The sequence below is a fragment of the Zonotrichia albicollis genome, chromosome Z, assembly GCF_047830755.1.
Source record: "Zonotrichia albicollis isolate bZonAlb1 chromosome Z, bZonAlb1.hap1, whole genome shotgun sequence".
Taxonomy (NCBI): Eukaryota; Metazoa; Chordata; class Aves; order Passeriformes; family Passerellidae; genus Zonotrichia; species Zonotrichia albicollis.
Genome location: NC_133860.1, coordinates 71,478,793 through 71,502,316, shown reverse-complemented (window position 1 = coordinate 71,502,316; position 23,524 = coordinate 71,478,793). Strand labels below are relative to the sequence as shown.

Here is a 23,524-nt window from a genome sequence, read left to right as displayed (position 1 = left end):
CCCAGGGCCATGGTTCAAAAAGGCAACTCTTTAATTAGATTTAATATGGGTAGACACAATGCACTGTAATGGCTTAAACAAGATTCCCATAGATAGGAGAGATATTGACAGATCATAGACATGAAAAGGAATGAAAGAAGTTTTTTTACTTTAAATAAACATGAAAAATCATTTAAATAGTTGGCTGCTTAACGATTTATGTTTTGAAAATGTTTGATAAAATACAAAATTTTATATCATGGACCCTAGATCCTGAACCAGTATCCTGAACACAACTTTTGGTTGTGTTATAACTCCTTTTGTTTTTGTTATATCCGTTTCCATCCTATGAAAGAGCTGGTTCTTGACAGACTTTTGCCTAACAACTGGTAGAAGATTTTTATCTTCATTTCATAATGATTTAAAGAATTCCATAATGATTCCACTCTTTGTTAAAACTGTGTGCAGTTTCATTCACCATATCCACACTATTACACAGAAATGGATGCTATCAGATTATCAAATACTAAGGTCTTTCTGACCAAGACACCAAATATTTAGTATAAAATGAAAAAAGAACAAAGTTTGATTTGCTTTTAGAGTTCAGGAGAAACAGAAAAAATAATCTAATTATATTTGAAATCTCAAAGGTGTCAAAACCCATTTTATTTTAAGATCTCTCACATTGTTTTGTAGACTCATGAGATCTAAAGGTTTAATTGTTTTACTTGACTTTTGCATTTTCATTTTCATTGATCTCTAAAATGCAGCTACTTATTTTCACTGGATGATGTTACAGAAAGCAGGTAAGTGTGCCCAACTGGATAATAAGAAAAATCAAAATTAATACTATCATGCTAGCAAAGGGATGTTTCAAAAAACCCCAAAAAACCAACACAAACCAAAAACAACAAAAACCCCAACAAATCCAAAAACAAAACAAAACAACAGACAAGCAAAAAATCACCAAAATAACAATATTGAAGTTTTTCCAGTCTGGGACTTCTTTCAAACTAAGAGCACTTAGATACATTTTAAAGGCCCCTTATCTGAAAAAGAAACCACAAATCAGTTGGATTTAATAGTCAATAAGTGTCAATAGAATAAATAGACTTGTTGGACTACACAGTGAAGCATTACAAAGCTGAATGCAGTGTTACAGAAAAAAAAATTGTTCTTAAGAGCAAGAAGCTGGAATTTAAGTGGGTTTAGTAATGGGCAAATCCTTCAAAGTTTACCTTTCACATAATTTCTGTTACTAAAGAAGTAGTATTTTGGATATTGTTGAATGATGTTTTTTCTCAGTCCTTTATCTACTTAAGAATATCAGTTCATATTAATAACCATTAAATCTGGCTTTTTCTCCAAGTTGCCTTCAGGAGCAGCTCAACAGAAACATGCATTTTTATAAATGTTCTTCTGTCTTTCATTTCTAGAAAAGAAAAGAGGAAATAAAGAAACTCTGTAATTACTTTGTACCAACTGTAGCAATGCCAGAAATCTTTGTAATCTAAATTACTTTCTTCTATGGGTGAAAACAGTTAACAGGGACTCCCTGTAGCTTACAGCAGACTAAGCTCTGGAGCAGAATATTAAACAGTTGTACCTCTTTGTGGAATACGAAGGGTATTTTTAGACCACAAAGCTAGCAGTACTGTACCTGTCACCTACTGTCTCCCATACACAATGTTTGAAACTGGTACCATATGCAGAGATGTCAAAATGGACTTACACTGTAACAAATGGTGATTTATTTCTCTCTAAACGAAGAAAAGAGCAAAGAATTTCTTACAAAACCCCAAACTGGGGAGCACAAAAAGCAAGCCCTGAATTACCCTCCTTGTGCATGAGCTGCACTTTCCTAGAGTTGCATTTCTTGTGAAGCAAACAGCCACCACGTGATGCTGATGTCCATGCTCCTTCTGAGCACTCAGTGGCTGAGCAGGGAAAGGTGTTGTCTTCCTCTGGATCTTCATGTTTTCTAGATTGTTCTAAGGAAGCAGATCTTTGCCACTGTCCAGACAAGTGATAAAAAACTAACATAATGACAACGTGATGGTTAAATTTTCCTCTTTTTCTCTTGGTTACAACTGCTCTACCTTCTTTGGAAGGATAGCTGGAATGATAAGGGCTCCAAGTCAAGGTCAGTTTTAAAGACATCTTTTTACCATGCTATGTTGGGGGCAAAAGACAGATGATGGACTTTGGACCTGATTAACATGAGAGATTTGATAACAGGATGCCTTGGCAAAAGCAAATGGAACTTTGAAAATTAGACCTAGATAGCAAGATTTAATTACACATGTTTACCGGAAAAGGGAAATCCTATTAAACTCTGCAAGCAAAAGATGTTGTTATATGGATAAGTTTATGTATGTGATTTTAACCTAATCATTGTAGTACACATTACTAGTCTCCCTGAAATGGTATAGAAGTGTTTTCATCTACAATAAAATTGAATTCTGATCATTAAGTCTGTCTCCTTGTCTCTCTCCATCGATGACAATGCTAGGCAGTGAAGCAATATCAGGCTTCATAACTCTCTGGAACACCTTCAATTATTTGTGAACCAGGTCTCCCATTAGATCACCCCCTGAATAACAGATGCAGAAGTAGCATCCAGTTGGCTCCAGAAAAACAGTGAAAATTGAATTATGTTATATATAGTATTACATATTATGTATAATTTATATGTCTATCTATGTGTGTGTGTATGTGTATATATATCTCCCAAATGAAGACTGCTTTAGTCAGGCTTCAGAATCTATCCTGTTATGGGAGAGAACCACCAGCTGTGGCTTATTAAATGTCTTTGAGGTGCTTTGTGAGTAGATTTAATCTAATATCAGACAGAGTTTACAAAGTGGAATACTGCAAAGTATATACCACGAATGGAGATTTGACCTGTTTCACAACAGCCACAATCAGTGACTGTAATCCTCCTCCTCTGGGGCTCTCTTTGGCTTTGCTTCATGAATGAATCTGATGGATAAACTTACAAGTCTAACCAAGGCTTATTGCTATGAGAGATGAGATATAGGGTACCAGAAAAACACCTGCATTTATCACAACAAGGCTGATTGTTGATAGTTTCCTTACTGAGGACTCAGCAAGGAAAATGAAGGTTGATAGAAAAAAATACAGTGTTATAATTTTCTGGTAAAGAGAAACAAACATGTTATATAACCTAGGAAAACAGAGGAAAAAGTCAGTAAATAATTTAGTGGTTATTACTGCATTTAGAGGTGATTAATTAATTGCTTTACTAAAAAAGTAAGCAAAATGATAATTGGCAATATGTTAATCTAATTTAACAATGCAGATTTTTCTACGTAACTGGCATGATAGATTTAACAAAACTTATCCTGTGATAAGTATCTGTGTGTATGAGCACCTCAGAATTCTCTGCATTTTGTTACAGTACAGAGTGTGACTTCATTAAGATGCTGAAAATTCTTTAAAATTTGGAATATTTTTATTTCTTTCCCTTGGTGACATTTTTCACTGCTTATTTTTTTATGTTGTTTGATTGCTCTTTTCCATATAGCAGTTGAGATGAGTTTTTCCCAGACCAAGGAATATCAAGATTGGAAAGGCACTTAGGAAGTGGGAAATTTTTTCTTTTATCTTTATAATAAATTATAATGAGTGGATAAGTGGTTTTGTCATTTGAAGTCTGGAGATTATCAGTAGGTGCAAGTAGGCTTGCAGAATAGAGGTAGGAATGGCTATGTCAACTGAAAAATATCAGAAGAGAATTCATCAACACTACTAAGGAAGAAGTCATAAGCAATCCAGTTGCAGCACTGGTGCTGTCATTATCCATGAAATATCGTTGTTAATTGTCCCCGTCTCTGTTTTGAACAACTGAAATGGGGTCCATCACAGATCATCTCTTTTGAGTGCTAAAACAACATCACTACTGGCTTTAGCACCAGTGAGCAGTACTTGTCCCTCTCTCATCTAGTGGTATAGGCATAGTGAGCTTCTTGATTTCCACCTAAGCTTGGTGTTAGCCCCAAGATTACCGCTGCATTTTTTTACAACACTTAGGGATTTATGGGTGAGAAGTACTGTTCAAGTGCTAAATGTTGACTTATTGCTATTATTACAAGCATTGCAAAGATTGCATGCTGGGTGTGTTCAGTGTGAGGGCCCTAATCACAGATAATGGGAGATGAACAGGGAATGACATGGATTCCTGTGAAGCAGTGTATTGTGGTACAGAAAATGGGGTTTTTTCCCCCTCCTAAAAAGCTAATAGCTCTGTGTTACTGTTTATTGTCCCAAAATTGCATGTACTTACAAAGGAAAAATAGTTGTTTTCTTTGGGTTTGTGTGCATTTAGAAAGGGCCTAATGTGAAATTGTGATAACAGAGGAAAGTAGAAGGAAATCCAAGGGTTACATATTCCATTCTTAGAGAGCATGAGCTTCCTAAGAGTAAATGAACATAACCAACACTATTTATACATACTCTGTGCAGAGACTAGTATCCCAACTACAGTATGCTACTATGGAAATGCAATTAATGACTATGCAATGTTACTCTGTATTGATTTGGGACTGAATTCCAGATGGAAAACAGTGAGAAAGTTTTAAATATGTCTTTGCATTTAACAAAGTTGTAGTGATGGGATTGTGTGGAAAAAGATACAATAGAAAAGAAAGAGAAGCTTATAATGGAAGTAGTCATATGCAAAGAGAAATAGTTTGCTGTAGACTTTTAGTAAAAAATAGAATTGCACTAAATATGTTTATATTACTGTTTTCTCCACTTTCTCTTTGGTTGTTTTTTAATACAGTATGCAGTTTTTGTATATAGTCTGATGTGAAGCTGTTTTGCTTCAGATAATATCTAAACAGTCACTTAAAGGGCAACAAGTGAAGGTAACACATTATAGAAAATAGGATAATTAGCACTGCTCCTCTATGTTTAGCACATCCTAAAAAATTATAACCAGTTGATATGAAGGTATAGTAACTCAATATTTTTTAAGAATATGAACACTTACAGAAAAAAGGTGTGTTAAAGAAGGCCCATTTTGAGTTTGAAAAGGCTAAGTGAAGAAATAAAGATATGTAACTTCTCAGACAAAAGTACTACTAAGGAAAGTCAGAAGGCAGATTAGATATGCCAAAAATACAATCAAATAAAATAGAAAAGCACATGCTGATGTTAAAGAAATAAATGTTTCCTCAGGGCAATGTAGGTAGAGATTCCTTTGTTCCAAATGGAAAAAAACTCTGTTATTTCTGAAGTTAAATGATGTCAAGAAACCAAGTAACTTTTGTTACTGCACTCATTTCCCTGTAATTTTACATATTTAATTTAATATTAGGCCTTGTGCTCTGGCCATAAGAGGTCTAATTGCGAGTTAATGGGCATGCTTGTAAGCATATTGCAGAGGAGTATGCATTGAAATTCACAAATGTGCATTCTCATTAGTTTCATTTTTATATTTGTAGGAAACTGGGTCTTACACCCCCACCAAAACCTCCCTGTATATTACAATATTCTATTACATATTCAATACTGCTTAAGAGTGATGCCAGAGAAGAACCAGTTCTCAAAATCTGTAAAGGCAATATTTCTATCATTAGAGGTGGATGTTAGTAAAACTGGGAACTTTTACATGTAGAGAAGGACTGTGGTTAGCCAGAACAACAAACTTGGGCTTATTTGTCCTGCTGACAGTTGCTGTCAATTCATGAAAAGCGCAGTGTGCCTACTGCAGTCATGGAGAGCAGCCGTGTCACTGGGACCAAGCCAGCTCCCTGTGGCCTTGTCACACAGGCAGTCCATTACTTCCTGCAGTGCAGCAGAGAGCCTGCTTGAAATTGCAAGAAGAAGTGAAATATCAGCCCAAAACTTGTTATTTTCTTATGTTTTTTCCTTGAAAGAGAGTTTATGAATAGGATATGAGCACAGACTATACTACAGCTACATCTGTTAGCTCACTTTTCCCAGATATTAGTAATACTGGTGTATCCTGAAAGACAATTCAGAAGTTCCTGACATCTGAGGCACCTCATAAGCATATTTAACAGTCCTTGATGCATAAGAAGGCAAATTAAAATACTTGTCAATCTTTGGTAATAGATTTGTTTTTGTAGGAGAAAATGAACCTGAAAATCTTCCATCAGTTCTTTTGCTTTTCAGTACTTTTGATTTCAATAATTCAACTATGAATGAAAAGTGACAGGAGCTTCCATACAGGTGTTTGTAAGGACACATTCCAGAACTTTATTCTTAATTTCTCTCCATTTACTGTGTTTCCTCTTGTTTAAAGTTTGGTGGGAGGGTGAAGAGGAAGAAGTCATTGGCTAAGAGGACAAAGATTAACCACATCTTAGGTCAGTACAAATCTTTATTAAAAGAAATTTTTACATAGTTGCTGTAACTAGAGCTTTCATTCCAGTGCTATGGACTTATTCCATATAAGTTAACATAAGGCTGTTATTTCAGCCTTTCCTGCCCTTCAAATTGTACTCTTTCTCCCAAGATTCACACACGTCTTTATACATCCATACCAGAGACTAATGTGTCATTTCAGCCCCATTTTTTTCCCTAAGAAATCTTCTTTTTTCACAAATGTGACATCCAATTTTCATTTGAAATGTGTTGCTCTTTTCCCTAAACTTTTTCTTTTTTTTTTTTTTTTACATTGGATAATTTCTACTGTATTGTGCTGCCAGGTTCAGTATTTCTTACATTATGGTTTAGTTTTCTTAAACATGATCCACAGAGCTGTGGCTGAGTTTCTGATTGGGTTTTTGTCATCAGTTTACCATCACTACAGGCTGCAAAGACCATGTGCCTTGATTACAGAACTGCTTACTCTTTGCCATGTGATTTCTCTAGGCATGGTTTCTTGACATCATTTAACTTCAGAAATACATATTTACTTGTTGTGCACCCCATTCTCTTGTGTTATAAAGAGGACATTTTGTACAACAGATGATTTACTAAGTGCTTCACTATACCTTTTCTCTTGCATTTTTACAGAATTTTCTGTTAGAGACAATTAATGAGCTGAAACATTCTTTATACTTTTAACTGTGGTGTCCTGGACATGGCTTGAGGAATAAAAGAATTAATATTTATGGTACTAAAAAACCAATTCTGAGCAGTGCATTCAGAAATTTAATTTGGCCCAGTACATTTACAGGGAACAGTCTGGGGCTAAAGAGTTATGATGTGAAAATTTAATTTGGAGACGTTGATAAGGGTGTGTTTAATCTCTGTCTAACTGCAAAGCTTTCTCACATAAGGATTGTTCTGATTTTATTAGGCAGATCATGACAACAGCTGAGGTCAGCAGAGGTAGCAACTGGATGTCTACAGCCAGAGTGTGATCGAATTCCTTCTCCAAGGAGCAGTGGAAAAATAGTCTGCAGGCCAATCATCTTGATTGGTGCAGGCATTCTTCCAAGCACTAGAGAAATTTTGACATACTAGGGGCTAGAGGCAAAGTAGAGAGATGATTAGAAGATAAATAGCCATTGGATGAGATCAGGCAATTTTTCATATTGGTCTTGAAATCAGATGTTCCTCTGGACATATAAAATTAATCTCATCCTGAAATAGCAGGGAACCCAGGTAAGTAGCTAAAAAGTGTCATGCAAACTCTTTTTTTTACTTTGGTCTTGTACTCCCGCTTTTAAACGATATTTTATCTGTGGATGAAATAGCATAATATAGATTCAATAGGCTAAGTGTAGAGTTGTCTCCCTTACATATAGGAGTGACTTATGGCAAAAAAATATCCATGTCTCTAACCCACACTACTTTCTTTTATTAGAAGGCAGGTTTACCAAAACTCTAGTGCTACCCATACCAAATCCTTACAGACCTGTATTAGAGGTGTGTAGAAGCACTTGTCCCGACAGTGTGAGAGTTTTCCAGAGCTGCCCTGGAAGAAAGGCAGAGGAGCCACCCATGGGCATGTGTGGGAGAATATTTACACTGCTGCCATTCCTGTGCTGGATGGGCATGCCCAGCCCTGTCTGGAAACTGGCTTTCTGAGGAAGAGTGTTTGTCATGGTCACTGTATCTGCAAGTGTTCGGTCACTGGTGTAGCTACACAGCCTCTGCACAAGAGCTGGCTTCAAGCTGGCCAGCCTGAATACAGGTGGAATAGAAGGTTCCTCACCCACACTTGACTACTAGAGGACCTGTTTCTAAACAACTACATATAACAAGTGGAAGACAGAGAGCTCTGAAAGGAGTGAAGTAATGGAAATAAGAGTAAATATAAGTACCTTGTAAAACAGGAGAAGTAACTATAGCCTTCCAGTTCTTTCATTTCTATATTCTTTTGCTAAAGATGACTTATAATGGTTTTCTAAAACAGTTTGCACACTAACTTAAAATGGCTGGGCTGCTACTGTCTGGTGCCCTCCATGAGACAAACAGCTTGGTTCTTCATCAAATTACTTGGTGAAAGTGTTTTTTCTTGGAAATTAACTATCTCCTATCAGGACCAAGAAGCAACTTTGAGGAATCAAAATTTTTTGAGTCTTGGAGGTTCATGTAGTCCCCAGACAAGTTCCAGACCACCACTCACAGCACTATCAGGCTCAGACTTGGCATTATGGGTGAAAAGAAGTTTTGTACAATAAAACTTTTACTATCACAAAGTAGTTAAAAGCAATCAGGTTTGACCACTGATCATTTGGTAAAAGCTGCTTATTCATTCACATTCTTTCCACTTCATCTCTGTAGCTGCTGAATATTTTTACATAGAGATAACATATCTCTGCTGTTTTATTGTATCACTTCTTAGTCTTTGACTTGATTTCCATATGTCACGCAACAATCCAGCAATTATTCAACATAATTTATATGTTGAGGTGTTGCATTACTTGCTACCACTCGGATATTGGAAATAGAAACAGCTTTGAGTACAGTATAGACATATATAGACTATGTTATTAAGGGCAACCCATATTTTTGTTTGGGACTTTAAGAATCTGGAGATTTCAGAAGTAATTTTCTTGATTGCCTAGATTTTTTTATAACAGCATTTTTCTCGTACTCAGACTTATACCTCTATCATCATTTTTTTTCTTTGAAGAAATTAAATATTGTACAATCATAGAGACCTCACTTAAACCTCTTTCTAAGTGCTTTGATTTTTCTATCATATACACCACGGTAAATATTTTACCAGTGTGAGCTGGATTTATGCAGCAACAGTAGCAACTTGTAGTTGATAGTACTCTCTGCTTCCAGTGGAATAGTGGGAGTCCAAAAACTCAGAAAACCTGTGGATTAATTCTCACTTTTGCTCCTTTGGTGTTATCTGTTCCTTCTCTTTGTTTTGCTTTTTGCTAGCAGACAGGAAATCCTTGCATTGTGAGTGGAAGCACTTCCTGAAGTTTTTTCCTCATTCCTTTGTCTCCAGCTGAGAGGAAGTGTTGCTGTCAGGTAGATTCTCTACACACCAGCTACTGTGGAACAGGAAATAACCATACAGATGTTTGTTCGATAGGCACATGAAACAGCAGGGAAGATTTTTGAAACAGTACATTAGCATATAAGTAAGGATATTATTTTGCTTTATAAGCAATGTCCTTAATGCTTCTGTCTCATTGGAAAATGAGTATTTCACATTCTGAGGCTACATGTAATAAAACTGTTGCCTGCTGGCCATCACACAGTGCTAAACGTGACAGACAAACCAAGGGAATGCTGAAATCTTGCTGTATGGTGTATTGACATAGAAGACTGAGGTCTATTCAGGGTGAAGACCTCTTTAGTGTGTCATGGTTGTTAGATTCGAAGTAATGTTGATTCTAATCAGTTGTCTTAGCTTCCTGGGCTTCTTAGATCTCTTTAGGATTAGTATTGAAGAGAATAATATTTTGACAGTGTTTCTTGACAAATTTTTCCTCTTTACTTTGAAGCGCATTCCTCAGTTTTAGAGGTCTGCTTCCTATTTTACACTTTTAACTGATTAAAAGTTCCTGCCCAGAAAGTGGTATTTAAAAGACCTGTGCTTAGGGATGTGATTTAGTGGTGGGCTTGGCCTTGTCAGGTGTACAGTTGGACTCAGTGATATTGTGTCCCTTCCAACCTAAATGATTCTGTGATTTTGTGATTCTAGGTTTTCATTTAACCACCTCCATGTCTTTGTAAATTGGTCAAGCACCATAACTAAGGTTAATCCAAAACTCTGCATGTATTCCCTTTTTAATAATCAATTACTAAGCTAAGTTTGCTGTAATTTGGATAAACTGTCAAGTGTTATACTGACATGCCTAGGAATTATTCGTGAGCACTTACAGTCACAAGGCATTCTGGTTTTAAGTATTAAGAGAAGCTATGTCACTGGCAAATGTAACCTCCATTGTTTTTTAACCCAACCATGCAGTTGGGTTTTGTTGAAATTTCTTTTAAAAATGCTGGTCTGTGCAATCTACTGAACAGCAATGAGAAAACTGATTCAACATGGGACTTGAACATCTGCCTGACAATAAGCATTCAGTAATTCCACTGATTACAATTAAAGTGTTCATATGTTTAAACTTAAGCATATGTAAGTGCTCTTCTGAGTGGTACATGTTTTAAACTGATGTCACTCAACTACCAAGAATATAACAATAGGCCCAGAGATCCTTATAATTAGACTTATTAAAACAAATTGCTTAAGTCTATAATTTCCTAGGCAATGTAATTTCCCAGATGTGTTTCTAGTCCTCTTCCCTTCAGTACAACAAAATCAGCATTGGATTTCCCCAGATTTCTCATTACAGACTTGTAGCATTTTTGCTTTTTTATATTCAGTTTCTGACTTTACAGTGTTAAGGTGCTGTCTAGTTTTCTTTCTATTAAAAAAACCCATAAGGTATTTAATTAACCTATTTAAATATGCTTGTTATCTAGACACGGAAAGGCCTCCTGCTTGTTGTCAAAACCAAGTAATTGTTTAGACTTTAACCTCCAAGCAGTCATGCAGGGCATCCTACAGTTGCAGAAGCAAGCAGGGACTTCAGTTAGAATAATTCATGTATGCCATATGCCACCTTTACTTGGAACTGCAATTTTCTGGCATGGGATGCTCGGTTTTTGTTCTTTAATGTCAGCTTCCACTTCCCCACATACCCCCAAATCCCAGGATGTCTGAAGACATTTTTACCTGTATGATACTGAAGCAGGAAAATTTGGAAGAAATAGGACATATGGTGGATTCACGGAAAATCGTAATATTTTAAAAGCGTATATACTTATTCCAGGTGTGTCATAGCGATGTATACTTCTTGAGCTGAATACAATTTTCAGCTCAATACAATTCTCAGTCTTTCATATCTTTTTAATTTAGGATGCTACTCAAACTATAATAATCAATGTCTGTAGAAATGTTACTTATGAATGTGTGTTATTTGTGAGTACCTAAAAAAACACTTGTCTAGTTTCAGACCACAGCTTATTACAGCAACTCTTCTCATTTGCTTTTAGTGATCATAGAATAAGCTTACACAACTCTTCATCTAGTTATGAAAGCGAGGTACCCTTCTCAGCTACCTGCATAATTTATTTGCTGCCATTTGCTTCCTCCAGAACTTGTTGGGCATGGCTGGAAACTGCAGAGATGAGCTCCAGAAACATCAGTTTATTTTCACTGTCTCCACTTACTTAAAATGGGTTGGTGTTTCCCCTCATAAAATCCTGCTATTTGGAGGCTTCTGCTGTTGTGAAATGTGTGCAAGTAGAGAAGCAGGTTGAGATTTCCCAGTCCATGGGAGTCACTTTACCATATGGTCCCCTGGGGCTTGTCTTCTGCATGGAAGGCTGCAAATGTTACAAGCCTGATGGGTGTTATGATGAAATTTGATGAGTAATTCTCATTAAATGAAATCAGGTATCGACCTTGATCATCAAATGTGATTATTGGTGCTAAGTTCATACACTTTAAAAGTACCTTCACTATATAAAGCTGAAATTTTGCCAATTTTTTTCTTAAACCTTCCTCACTGAAAAGGAAATCAGAGGGTAAATAATCTAGGGAGGGAAACAAATTATTTTTTGCCTTCATCAAATCAAACACAAGAAGTTACAATTATGTGCAATTATGAAACCTAAGCTGTACATAGCATGTGTAAAAATGATTAATTAAAGGCCTGTATGTTGCTGTAACAAGAAAAGCCCACACAAACAATTAAATGTCAATTTGCCTTTTCAGAAAGAGTGCCTGATATACAATCTTCTATTTTCCTCTTTTCTCCCACATAGCCTTGGCTTAAGATTGAAAGCATGCACAGAGTGGACAATTTTGTTTTGTGTTGGATGGTGACTTTCGGGTAATTTTGCACACTGTACTGTTGATTAATATATTAAACAAACAACACCAATCAACAGAAGTTTACAATGAAACAGTGATAGAAATCATGTTTTGGAAATTAAGATAGCTGCTTCATCTGGAAATTAGTCATAGTCAAAGTCTGGAAGGAAAAAAATTATGGATCAAAAGGGTTTTAAAATTCAGGTGCTTTCGCTGTAACTTAAAACCCCTCCTGTAAACTCACAGCAAGGCAAGTATCATAATGTAAATAATTAATTTGGTTGGAAAGAAAACTGCTACTAAATTATTTTAAATCACCTGGAGAAAATCCATCTTGAAATAATCTTAAAGTCACTGGAAAATTCTTCTGGTCTTTCCAAATTCCCCTGAGTCTGTTGTGTAGAACACAAAAATATGAAACTCTCCTAGAAGAAAGGTTCCTTACAGTCTACACAGCCAGCAATAATTTGTGCAGTTTTATTCAAATTACAGTAATTTTCACAGTTCAGTTGATTTCATGCATAGACAAGGATCCTGATTAAAATGCCATTTCTTTCCTGTCTTTACTTGGCAATGGCTTGACTTGTTGCTCCTTGTTTGCTTTTTTCCCTCACTGTTTTACTATGTCTACTGCAGTTACATCTTTTAACTCTTTCTCTTGATGTTTGTCTTGCTTATGTTTATCTTCTGTGTGCATTTCATTTTTGGGTTTCCCTTTAATTTTAAATTCCTTTTCATTTTTTTAAAGTTGGGTTTCTTGAGGATACGTATTCCCTTGGAGTGCTTCAGCTTTGAAAAACTTCTAGCTTCATCACTGAAATTGTCCTCTTGAAATGCACCATGATCTTCCATTCTTTTTTTCTTTCCTCTTAAACTTTCCTTTCTTCTTCTCATGCTCCTTTTCATCATCAGATACTACATCTGGAGGCTCATACAAGCAGTTGTGAGGTGGTGAAAGCTCAATGGTGCTGTTCAATGCAGGGAGTTTTATAGGACCGATTTTTTTCAGAGCTGGAAGTATGAGCAAGACTACCACTGTGTCTTACCTGACAGTGTTCACTAAGGCTGCTAGTGGGAAGCAGGAAGCACTAGGACATTCTGATTCCCTGATTTCAATGTCAAATCTTCTGCTACCTGTCAGCGACACCATTGGGGTCCCTCTTGATGGCACAGCACCTCCCCCTCAGCCTCACATGTGGGGTTTTGTCTCACACCCCCTGCTACCTCCTCCATCTGGCCACAAGGATGGTGAGGGGCCTCGGGTGAAGCCGTGTGAGGAGGGGCTGAGGTCCCTTGGTCTATTCAGGCTGGAGAAGGGGAGACTGAGGGGAGACCTCACTGCAGGCACAGCTTCCTCCTGAGGGGAAGAGGAGGGGCAGGCACTGATCTCCTCTCTGTGGTGACAGTGACAGGGCCCAAGGGAACGGCCTGAAGCTGTGTCAGGGGAGGTTTAGGTTGGATATCAGGAAAAGTTCTTCACCCAGAGGGTGGCTGGAACCGGCTCCCCTAGGAATTGGTCACAGGACCAACCTGACAGAGCTCAAGAGGCATTTGGACAATACTTTCAGGCGCATGATGAGGTTCTTGGGGATGGTCCTGTGCAGGACCAGGAGCTGGGCTTGATGATCCAACTCAGTGGATTCTGTGATAATTTCTGCCAATTTCACCTCTTTATTTTCTCTTTGCTTTCTAGACTCCTATTCAGACTGTGTATAATACTGCCACTGGATGTGTGGATCATACTTTCTAAATGTTTTGTAATAGCTTGAAGCCACCATCAACTGAAGGGCAATTTACATTAATTTCATGTAGCAGTAGGGAGGAAACCTTCTTTGTGTGCATTCCATGGAGACAGGTTCTCGACAGGTCTGACTTCTTTCATTTAAAGCAGAATACATCCTGCAGAGAAAATTCTGAACACATTAATCATTGCTTCTGACAAAATTTTTTCAACTACATTAAACATTAGAAATTAACATTTCCCCATCAGTCTTCTAAAGTCACTGCTTTTTTAGCAATAAGGAATTATGATTTTCTATTTTAAAAAATCATCTATAAAACCAAATTCTGTTTACACAGATGGTTTGGTTGAGTTGGATACTCAGTACTCTGAACTCTCAAAAAAGATGCAGGTTCACTTCTAACACACAGCCCTCACTGCCTTGCAATTGAAATACTGGCAGACCTCTGCAGAAATTAATCACAGACTTTTTACATTCTGAAAACTGTAGTCTTCTAATTTTCCTCTTTTTTTCGTGTACAGTCATTATTTTGCCAGATAATAAGGGTAATAAGTCAAACCATCTTTATTTTTGAATTTTTACATTAAATAACTTTTAGAGGTATATCATGCTGAATGACAAATAAGCAAGGCCTATTTTACTTTGAAAAAACCTATAAATGTTGAAAATAAAGGTAAATACTTATTTCTAGGGAAAAGAAATAGAAAAAAAAAAAAAACTTGTAGAAAGTGGCAAAAATTTTCAAAGTACCCAAAAGAGTACAAAAAACATAAAATAGATCAAGATTTTGCATCACAATTTCTGTCTGAAAGAGAAAGCAAATAGTATCCTGAGGCATTTCATGTGCCTTTTGGAGAGCAGAAGATATATGCTGTGAAATCCTTTTCTCTTGCAAATTTCCTTGAAAAATTGTGTGCTTCCCATATTTCATAATTCATTTTAAATTGATCATGAACCTTCCTGCACAACTGGGAAACACACATTTTTTATTTTAATCTGTGAATGGCTTCTATTTCCATTTGAGTAAAGCCAGTAAAGAACAATTACCTGATTACCATTGCAAAGAACATCTTTATTCTTCAGCACTCTGACTCTGAACTTAAGTCTTCTCTGTGAAAATCAGCTTTGAAGATATAAGTGAACATTTGATTTTAGTTATACAATTATTTCAATTGCAGGAGAAACTGGCTGCAATTTACTGAGCCAAAGTGAAGATATGATTTGTGAGGTATACTTTTAAAAAGACTCAACAGGAATTATACCATAGTCACAGATGTTAGTAGTAAATATTTAAGTAAGGAAAAAGCAAATTCTGCTTTCTGCCTTGTATTAAATGGCCTTGCTCTAACAAGGGTACCAAACTAACTCTGAATAAACTAGTAGAGAAAATTTCCAAAGAATTAAGATCAATCCAATTTTTTTTCTTTTATATAGTCCTGCCATAACTTTGCAAAAGCAGCAGGGTAGATGACTAGGCTGTGGCAACATGACTGTGAGCAGAGACTTAAATTTGTACCCTGCAAACATCAAAATGATACATGGGCCTGAGGCATCCCCAGACAACACGCTCACTATAAACATCTCAGCTAGAAGTGAAATACATTATCTAGTATATCTATCTTTGACACTTTCTTGAGATTTTAATAAAATATGTAGAAATAATTTAAATCTGCGATTGTATCACAGCACTTCACAAATATGAGATCTGGAACAAAACATTCACTGGGAGCTACAGGCCTAATGTAGGCTGCTGCCAAATTATTTCACCAGTCTGAAGCTTTAGGTGAACAGTTACAAATCTTGTGGAGGCTGAAAGGTAACAACAAATTTGTCACAACACAGACATGACCTTTCTAGCAGGACATGATCTCAATGATATCCAGAGGAATAGATATACTATATCTATTAAACTACAGTTAAAATATTATGACACAACCATTGCTGTCCTTATCTCTACCTGTATTTCAGGTCATCTCGGAAGTGTAAAACATGGACAATTATTTGAATCAAAATATATAGCAAAGTCTTGCTAAAACAATCCCTTATTTAAAAAATGAACTCAAAGTCTGGCAGTTTGACATTAATAACATTTAGGTTATTAAATGACAGATTTTTCAGTTCAAGCTCTTTTCTCTTTTTAATGCAATCTAATGACTTGATGCTCATTCTTGCCTTTCTTGAATAAGTATTGCATCTGCTAATGCTAATAAATATTGCATTCATTTACAACAATAAATGCATCTTAGTGGACTAATTTACCCTCTGTTGGGGTATTTCCAAGTGGATGATTCTTACTAACAGTAATGAAATTGCTTCGTGGCATGCAGTGTTGGGGAAGGCCTTGACAAAAATGACAGCCTGAAGTAGTGTACCCTTTCATCATATATGTATGTGGTTAAATTTAAGAATGCAGCTCAAAGAGATAACTAAATTAATTTTGGCATCTGCAAAATTCAAAAGGTGTATGACCCTCTTAAGTTCCCTGCTACACAGTCACCACACAAAACTCAGTTTTCTTTGTTCGTCATGTTTTTGTGTAATAAATAGTATGAAATTAATCTGCCTCCAGTCGCTAAAAACAAATCTTAGCAATTTTGAAATGCAGAGAATAGTCATCTCTATTAATAGATGGTATACTAGATAATACAGATAGATATACTACATAATAACAAAGATAGATTTACTAGATAATAACATATAGCAAATACATATGTAGGCATGGAAGCCCCTATGAAAAGGTACCATTGGACCGTTCTTCCACAGAGATAAAAGGTATCTCCAGCTATCTGCCAGTGGTATGTCTCTTCCCTGCTTTCCCCAGTGCGTGCAGCAGCAGAGAAGGCCATCATCTATCATTACATGGATGATATCCTTGTGTGTGCCCCCAATGATGATTTACTAACACATGCGCTTGACCTAACGATCGATGCATCGATTGTGCAGGGTTCGAGCTCCAAGAGAAGAAAATTCAAAAGATGCCACCTTGGAAGTATTTGGGCATCAGATTTATCAGAGAATTGTATTTAAGGTAGCAATAGTGTGTTTTGCTGCACCTCATTGTGTCATTAGGGTTGTTTTTAAAGTTTGCAGTCTTCCATCCTCCAAGTATGGCACACAAAATCCATAAATGTTGCCAAAGAACTGCACTCAGATAGGCAGGAATGGTGGTCTGTGCAAGGTATGTGTTCTGTGGTTCATTTCCTTTAATAATGTTTTGCTTCTTGATCTCCATCTACAACATACAGAAGTCCTAACTCTGCACATACAAGTACAGGAATATCAGTCCATCGCTTTTACTGAATTTCTAGATGCATACAGTTGCTGAAAAATCAAGGGTTTATAAAGGTACTTCTATCTATTGTATGAAATGCCTATGGGAAAAATCTTTGAGAGTCATGACAAAAATAACATATATATAATACAAATTATTAAATAATCATATTGGTATTTTTTTCAAAAATAAACAAGGACAGCCTTCAATTTCTAAATATCTTCCATAACTCAGCAGAAAGGTTTTGACCAAGAATCCTTGTTCTCTTTGTACTTCTGTGAGAAATATTATCTGACAGACTCAAGAAACAATCATGCCCTGACATTTGAACAGGGTTCCTAGGCTTCAAGCTATACCTCTGAAATTCTTAGTTATCTTTAACCTATATATCATCTGTGTGACTTTTCACTATACACAGTTTAGAGCTGGTACATATTCCTCTAGATACCATTGTTTAATTATAGGGTGTATAGGCATTTATAGTTTTCCTACAATATTAACATCTTTTAGATGTTAATATTGTAGGAAAACTATAAATGCCTATAAACCCTAAAATTAAATATTGTAGGAATATTGTAGGAAAACTATAAATACTCTTTTGGAAAGGGACCATGGAAGTCGTTCAAGTCATCAAGTCTTCAAGTCGTTCTGTGTGTAAAAGCAGGGCTTTGAATTTAGTGGTTTAGTGCATTGTCTATTTTTGCAGATGAATTGAAATTACTATAAATATTACCATAAGTATTGCCATAAATAAAACACAACAAAACCAAGACTCCAGAGACGAAAATTACCAAAAAAACCCAGAGAATAACTTTTGCATCTGTACCTGGCTCTGCACAGTTTGTTACCCAGTATTCTAGGATTTTTTTTGGTTTTGAAGATCTACCATTTTTCTTGGGACTGCATTCCATATGCAAAGTGATGAATTGTCATCAGCTATCCCTTGTACGTCTCATACAGCCTTTTTCATTTGAACTATTATTTTTGAATTATGTTTCTCTATACTGTTCTAATTTTATGTCCATTTTCGCAAGCTAAAAGTTTCTCAGATAAGCAGATACGGGAAAAGTTTGGCCATGAGAATAGTGAAAAAAACCCTTATTTTTAAAATTCCTTGGGGCACAGATTCTTTTTGCATTTATGGTTATCAGTGGCAAGTGTGGTGGGATGTTACCCACAGCTGAGTTCCTATGTAATATTGCAGTTCAAATTAAAAATTACCTAATAAAAGTACCAGTGTGTAAGAACAACATTCAAAGTGGATGGGTATGTTACATAATGTAGGAATTTTCCACTAAAAGGATTTTTAAGTTTCATTGGGGAGGTTTGACATTAGTAGCAGAGCTCAACCTACGGTATGCATAGCAGAATTATAGCAGAGGCTGTGTATGTCTTGGTGTTATTATCCTAACTGTTCAGCTGCAGTGCACAGAAGCCTACTCAGTGATACTTGACTGGTGAAACAAAAAGTGGGCATGGAGAATTACCAAAGTTCTAAATTCTTAATTAAAAATCTGAGAGGTTTTTTTTTAAAGCAAACTGTTCCATGTTCCAAAATTACCAGTTCCATGGTAATTTCTATAATTTGCTAGTAAATATAAATTCACTATTTTCATGTGTTATCTTTTATAAAACCTGAATGGTTATAATTAATAAGTGGTTGTCCTATATATAACTTACTTGAATATCTCTGTATTTTTAGAGTTAACGGTTATACTTTGACTCAGCAATGATTCAGCTGAATGATTCCTTTGGAACAATAATGAACATATATATCAGGCATATTTAATGTGCTATTTTTTATGATACACTTATATTAAAAAAAAACAACAAACCACAACAATATGCTGGGGATAAATGTATTGCACTTTATAATTTTTGGATAAAATGAAACTTTATTACCATTTGATCTCTGAGAAAAATTATAGACAATTATTCTTCTGTAGTTCTTTTCACTAGTCACATCCAGAAAAGTACATAATAGCATCTAACAATTCCTATTACAATGCTAGATTTACTGCAAAACTTCTACAGTAGTTTCAGTGTAAACATGGTTGTGATGGCTTTTCCTGGTCCTACAATCAGGAGCCAGACACAGTTAGGTGATAAAATGCGATTATCTTTATAAAGGTTCTTTTATGGTACACAACATGCCGAAATACACACCGAGAACGTGCCGAAGATGCACACCATAACATAAAGCAGGCACAACTTTATATGTTTAGCAAGTTAGCATAATTGACAAAGATCCCCAGTTAGAGACACAAATGATGAGGTTATTCCCCTTTGGTTCAACTCTTCTTCAAAACTCTCCCTTTAGATACTAACTAAACTTTGTTTATGAAAAAGTGTCTCTAAAAGCTGTTTTAACCTTGGTTCCCAGAGGAAGCAAGATTAATATTGGAGGGTTTAGGAATGTGTTTTGCCTTTCTGCCTAAGAGAGTAGGTGAAATGCTAGCTATGAATCTATGTGGTCATACAATAATAGGTTACAGAACTACAAATATATATAAAAATATTTATAAAAACAAAATGGCAGAAGTCAGTTTGGCATCAGTTGGACAGAATCAAATGGTGAATTATAAGATTAAAACATATGGATAATCTGTCCCTCCAAGTATCTTCTTAGGAGGTTATTGAATAATAATTAAAATGATACCTGAGCACTTACAAAAAACTACGAAACTCCAGTGGGAATGCACCAGAGGCATCCAGGACCAAGAGGACACAAAGTGAGCTCAAGCACAATTTCCTAATCAAATAAATAGGTTCCATTCCCTGTCAAATCTGTCATTTCCAATCATAATGTGCTTGACTAGAATGGATAAGGAACCAGAATCCCCCTCCACAATACTTGCCTAAAAGAGAGGCTAACTGGTGATAGAATCAGAGCTCAGATCCTGTTAAACCAACAAAATTGTTCTGACAAGTTCTGACACTCTGACAAGTGTCTAAAGTTCACTTGTGCCACCTAACAACCTGGACTATTAGATATACATATAACACGGTTTGCTATGTTTGTAGCTGTCAAACACGAAGCGAACTCCTTTCTTTTAACAGAAATAAATTATATGTATCTTTGCCAAATCTGGCTTTCTTTTAGTGTGGTTTTGGTACCCTGCTCAATACAAAGCACAGATATGACATCTCCTTTTTAGCTCAGGTCTGGCTTGCTGCAGCTACTACGGCTCTGCCCTGTCTTGGCAGTGCAGCCTCCATCAGGAGGCTGGGAATCCCACTGGAACCAGCAGTGGGTTTTAGTATCCCCTACAAAGGAAGGCTTAGCTGAAGTGCGTAAGGAGAGAAACATGGATTTGTTTTGTAACACAAAGGACTTATTAGGGTCCCTCAGGTGAGAAAGAGAGAAAGAAATGGAAAAAATATTAAAGTCAGGTGTCTTATAGTTACTACAAGCAGAAAAGTATCCTTTAAGTGAAAAATAGTGATGTGAGGTTTCAGCAAAATGAACAGTAGTTCTATGAAAAACAGTAGGCTATGTCCCCATAACAAAAGTGTAACCTTTTGAACAGGATTTATTAATGAAACACCTTGAAACAGTTCTCATTTGGGAATTGGAGCAAAACAGTGCAAAATGTCCATCAGACCATGCCTGTGCAATAGAAATCATTCAGCAGCACCATCCAGGGTGGTGTGGCACAGACTGCAGGCTCTTTCTCACTTCTCTCAAATTCAGACAGGAGAGTGCAGCCTGCTCACGCTGCAGCGTTTCAGTGGCATGGCAGAGTGCAGCACCGTGCCTCTCTGCTACCAGCTATGATTTGGCAGGGTACAGACATACATTAAAGCACTTCCTCTCATCAAGTGCACAGCTAAGTTGAAATAGCAGTTTTTAGTAACATAAGAAAAAGTCGTCAAAAAAAAAGACTTTTTCAATATCTGGCTCATCTGGTTTTTTTTCTCTCTTCTCAATGACAAATGAAGGACAGCTGGGCTTTTTCTGCACTAAATAATTTAAATCTCCAGGTGATTTTTAAAGAAAGTTTTATTGCGAAGGTTTTCAGATAATCTTTCTTTAGAACTGAATTTGTTATCATCCATAGCATAGTTTTTTAAATTTCCTGAGCATAAAGTAATATGATCAATCTCAAAACCTCTTTTTTAATTACAGTAAATTAATGGTCCAGGTATTCCAGTGTTAGCTTAGAAATTAATTTTGAGTAAAAATGATGCAGTTTCTTTCATTTTTTACATATACAATACAGTCTTGGAATTTATATGTGGTATTTGACCAATAGTTGTTTTTCAGTTAATTCAATTCAGTCCTCATCAGCTTCTACAACGAACACTTATAAACCTTGAATACCCGTAATGTCCTTTGAAATGTATCACCTGTTGTCTCTACTCTGATAAATAGGGTACAAAGAAATTGCTCCAATTTACCTTATTTTACCTTAATTTGTCTAATTTTTTATCTATCTATCTGTCCCTACATAAATATATATATATTTCCCTCTCACCATGGTCTTAGTGGCAAGTATATTTCTGGGCAGAAGGGATGACTGTCAAGCACCTATGTATTCAAGTAATTGCTTGCAATCAGAAGAGGCAGAAAGGGCCAGGATACAGCTGCTCATGAGTGAAAACAATGCTGAGTAAGCTCTAACTAATCACAGAGACTAGACATTGCTTTTTTCCTTATCCTACATCTATGAGGGTAAATCAGGGGCAAATGCAAGGATTAGTCTGTGACAGCAATTTTTACCAATGCATGAATATCTAGAGTCCAATCAACGTACAAACACACTTCTGTTTGAGTGAATGGCTAAAAATTATAATTAATGCCCTTTATTTTACCACTGTAAGTGTAAAGCATGTTTTTACATCTAGAGATATAGAACTGTTCAGCACAGCTGTATCACACTAAAGTCTTCTGGAGGAGGAAATGACCTCATACACTTCTGTTATGTCACATTTAGGCCTCTACTATGATACTGTGGAGAAAAAAAAGGTATCTTCCTTTCTTATGGAAATTATGAAATTTGAGATTCAGAACCTTAATGTGCCTTATGTCTATTTAAAATAATTCTTAACTACTATTAGTTGCAGTTAATGAATATGCTTATTTCTAGAAGCACCTGGTTAACTATGATTGATCTGCACAGCTCTCAGGTTTTCAGTGTCTGAGTGAGATACTTCTCAAACATCTTTATTCCTTATTCTCAGGCGGGTAAAAGAACTTTATTCAGAGTCTATAGTATCTTTATAAAACTGCTCTCTTGATATATTGAATTATTGTTTGCATCCTAAGCAGCAAAAGTCTGACAGATGGAAACTTGTTTTATAGTCATAATTTCTGAGAATAAAGTAGTTAAGAAAAAGCTGCCTTTTATTCCCCTGTTATTTCAAAATTTAAAGAACAAAAATACCTGATTTTTTAATCTGTTGTAGGAAAGGGAGGTTATGGTTTGTTTCAAAAATAAATGTGTGAATAAAATTTTTTGAAAAATACATTCCTTTGACCTAATAGAGAATAAAACACTATTTGCTCTTTCCTAGTTATTTACCCTACTGGGGTAGATAGAATAATCAAAATACTATGTGCTATAAGGATGGGAGAGGCTTAGTGTTTTCTGCATAAAAAATTCTTTAAATAGGATATTTGATAATTGAGTCTTTTCAAGACTCCCTTGTCTGTCCTTGAACTTGCTGTAGGGACACAACTATTCTTTGTATTGAAATACACGTTGGAGGTCATTGGGGTTTTCATGTGAATGCAGAGAATACTGGATGAAGAGTAAACAATCTCCATAGACAGACATTTGAATATTTTGAGGGATTGTGATTGCATGTCTGGAGCCTGTGGTGCACGTATTGCTGTGCAGTGCCAGCCTGTGCCCCTCAGCCTGCTGAGATAAGTCACTGTAGGAGACAGAGCTCAGCCAGCAGGCAGTGGGGCTTGTGCTTTCCTCTGAGTAACAAGTAGCTATGGCTATGTACTAGAAATTGTCCTTAAATGCTGTAGAAACAAGATTTTGGCACCAACAAAAATAGGTGTAGATGTGATATAGTCTTGAAGAGGAAATGAAGAAGCTATGCTGTGAATTTCTGTTAAGTATGAAGATAAACTTAAATGGCAGATTGCTAAAAGGCTCTTATCAAAAAAACCAACCATGCTGAGGTTTTCAGCATGGAAGTGGCATAGTTATTTTCCCAGTAGGAATGACCTCAGGAAAAAAAAAATGCTGAAAGATTCCTTATGGCATTTAGTCTACTGTGGAAAATGTA

The 23,524-nt window shown here is 36.1% G+C and overlaps 1 protein-coding gene and 1 long non-coding RNA gene across 3 annotated transcripts in view; one reads left to right on the top strand and one right to left on the bottom strand.

Moving 5' to 3' along the window:
- Positions 1 to 663: 663 nt before the first annotated feature.
- Positions 664 to 23,524, bottom strand: part of KCNN2 (potassium calcium-activated channel subfamily N member 2) — a 173,317-nt gene continuing 150,456 nt past the window's right edge. Inside the window, exon 10 of the mRNA XM_074533516.1 lies at positions 664 to 1,411. Within this exon, the coding sequence (XP_074389617.1) occupies positions 1,406 to 1,411 (6 nt within the window). The 3' untranslated portion in view covers positions 664 to 1,405. The remainder of the gene's footprint in view (positions 1,412 to 23,524) is intronic.
- Positions 7,467 to 23,524, top strand: part of LOC141727234 (uncharacterized) — a 54,455-nt gene continuing 38,397 nt past the window's right edge. For both annotated transcript variants that reach the window (XR_012578289.1, XR_012578290.1), the window contains exon 1: positions 7,467 to 7,581. This is a non-coding gene — a long non-coding RNA (uncharacterized LOC141727234). The remainder of the gene's footprint in view (positions 7,582 to 23,524) is intronic.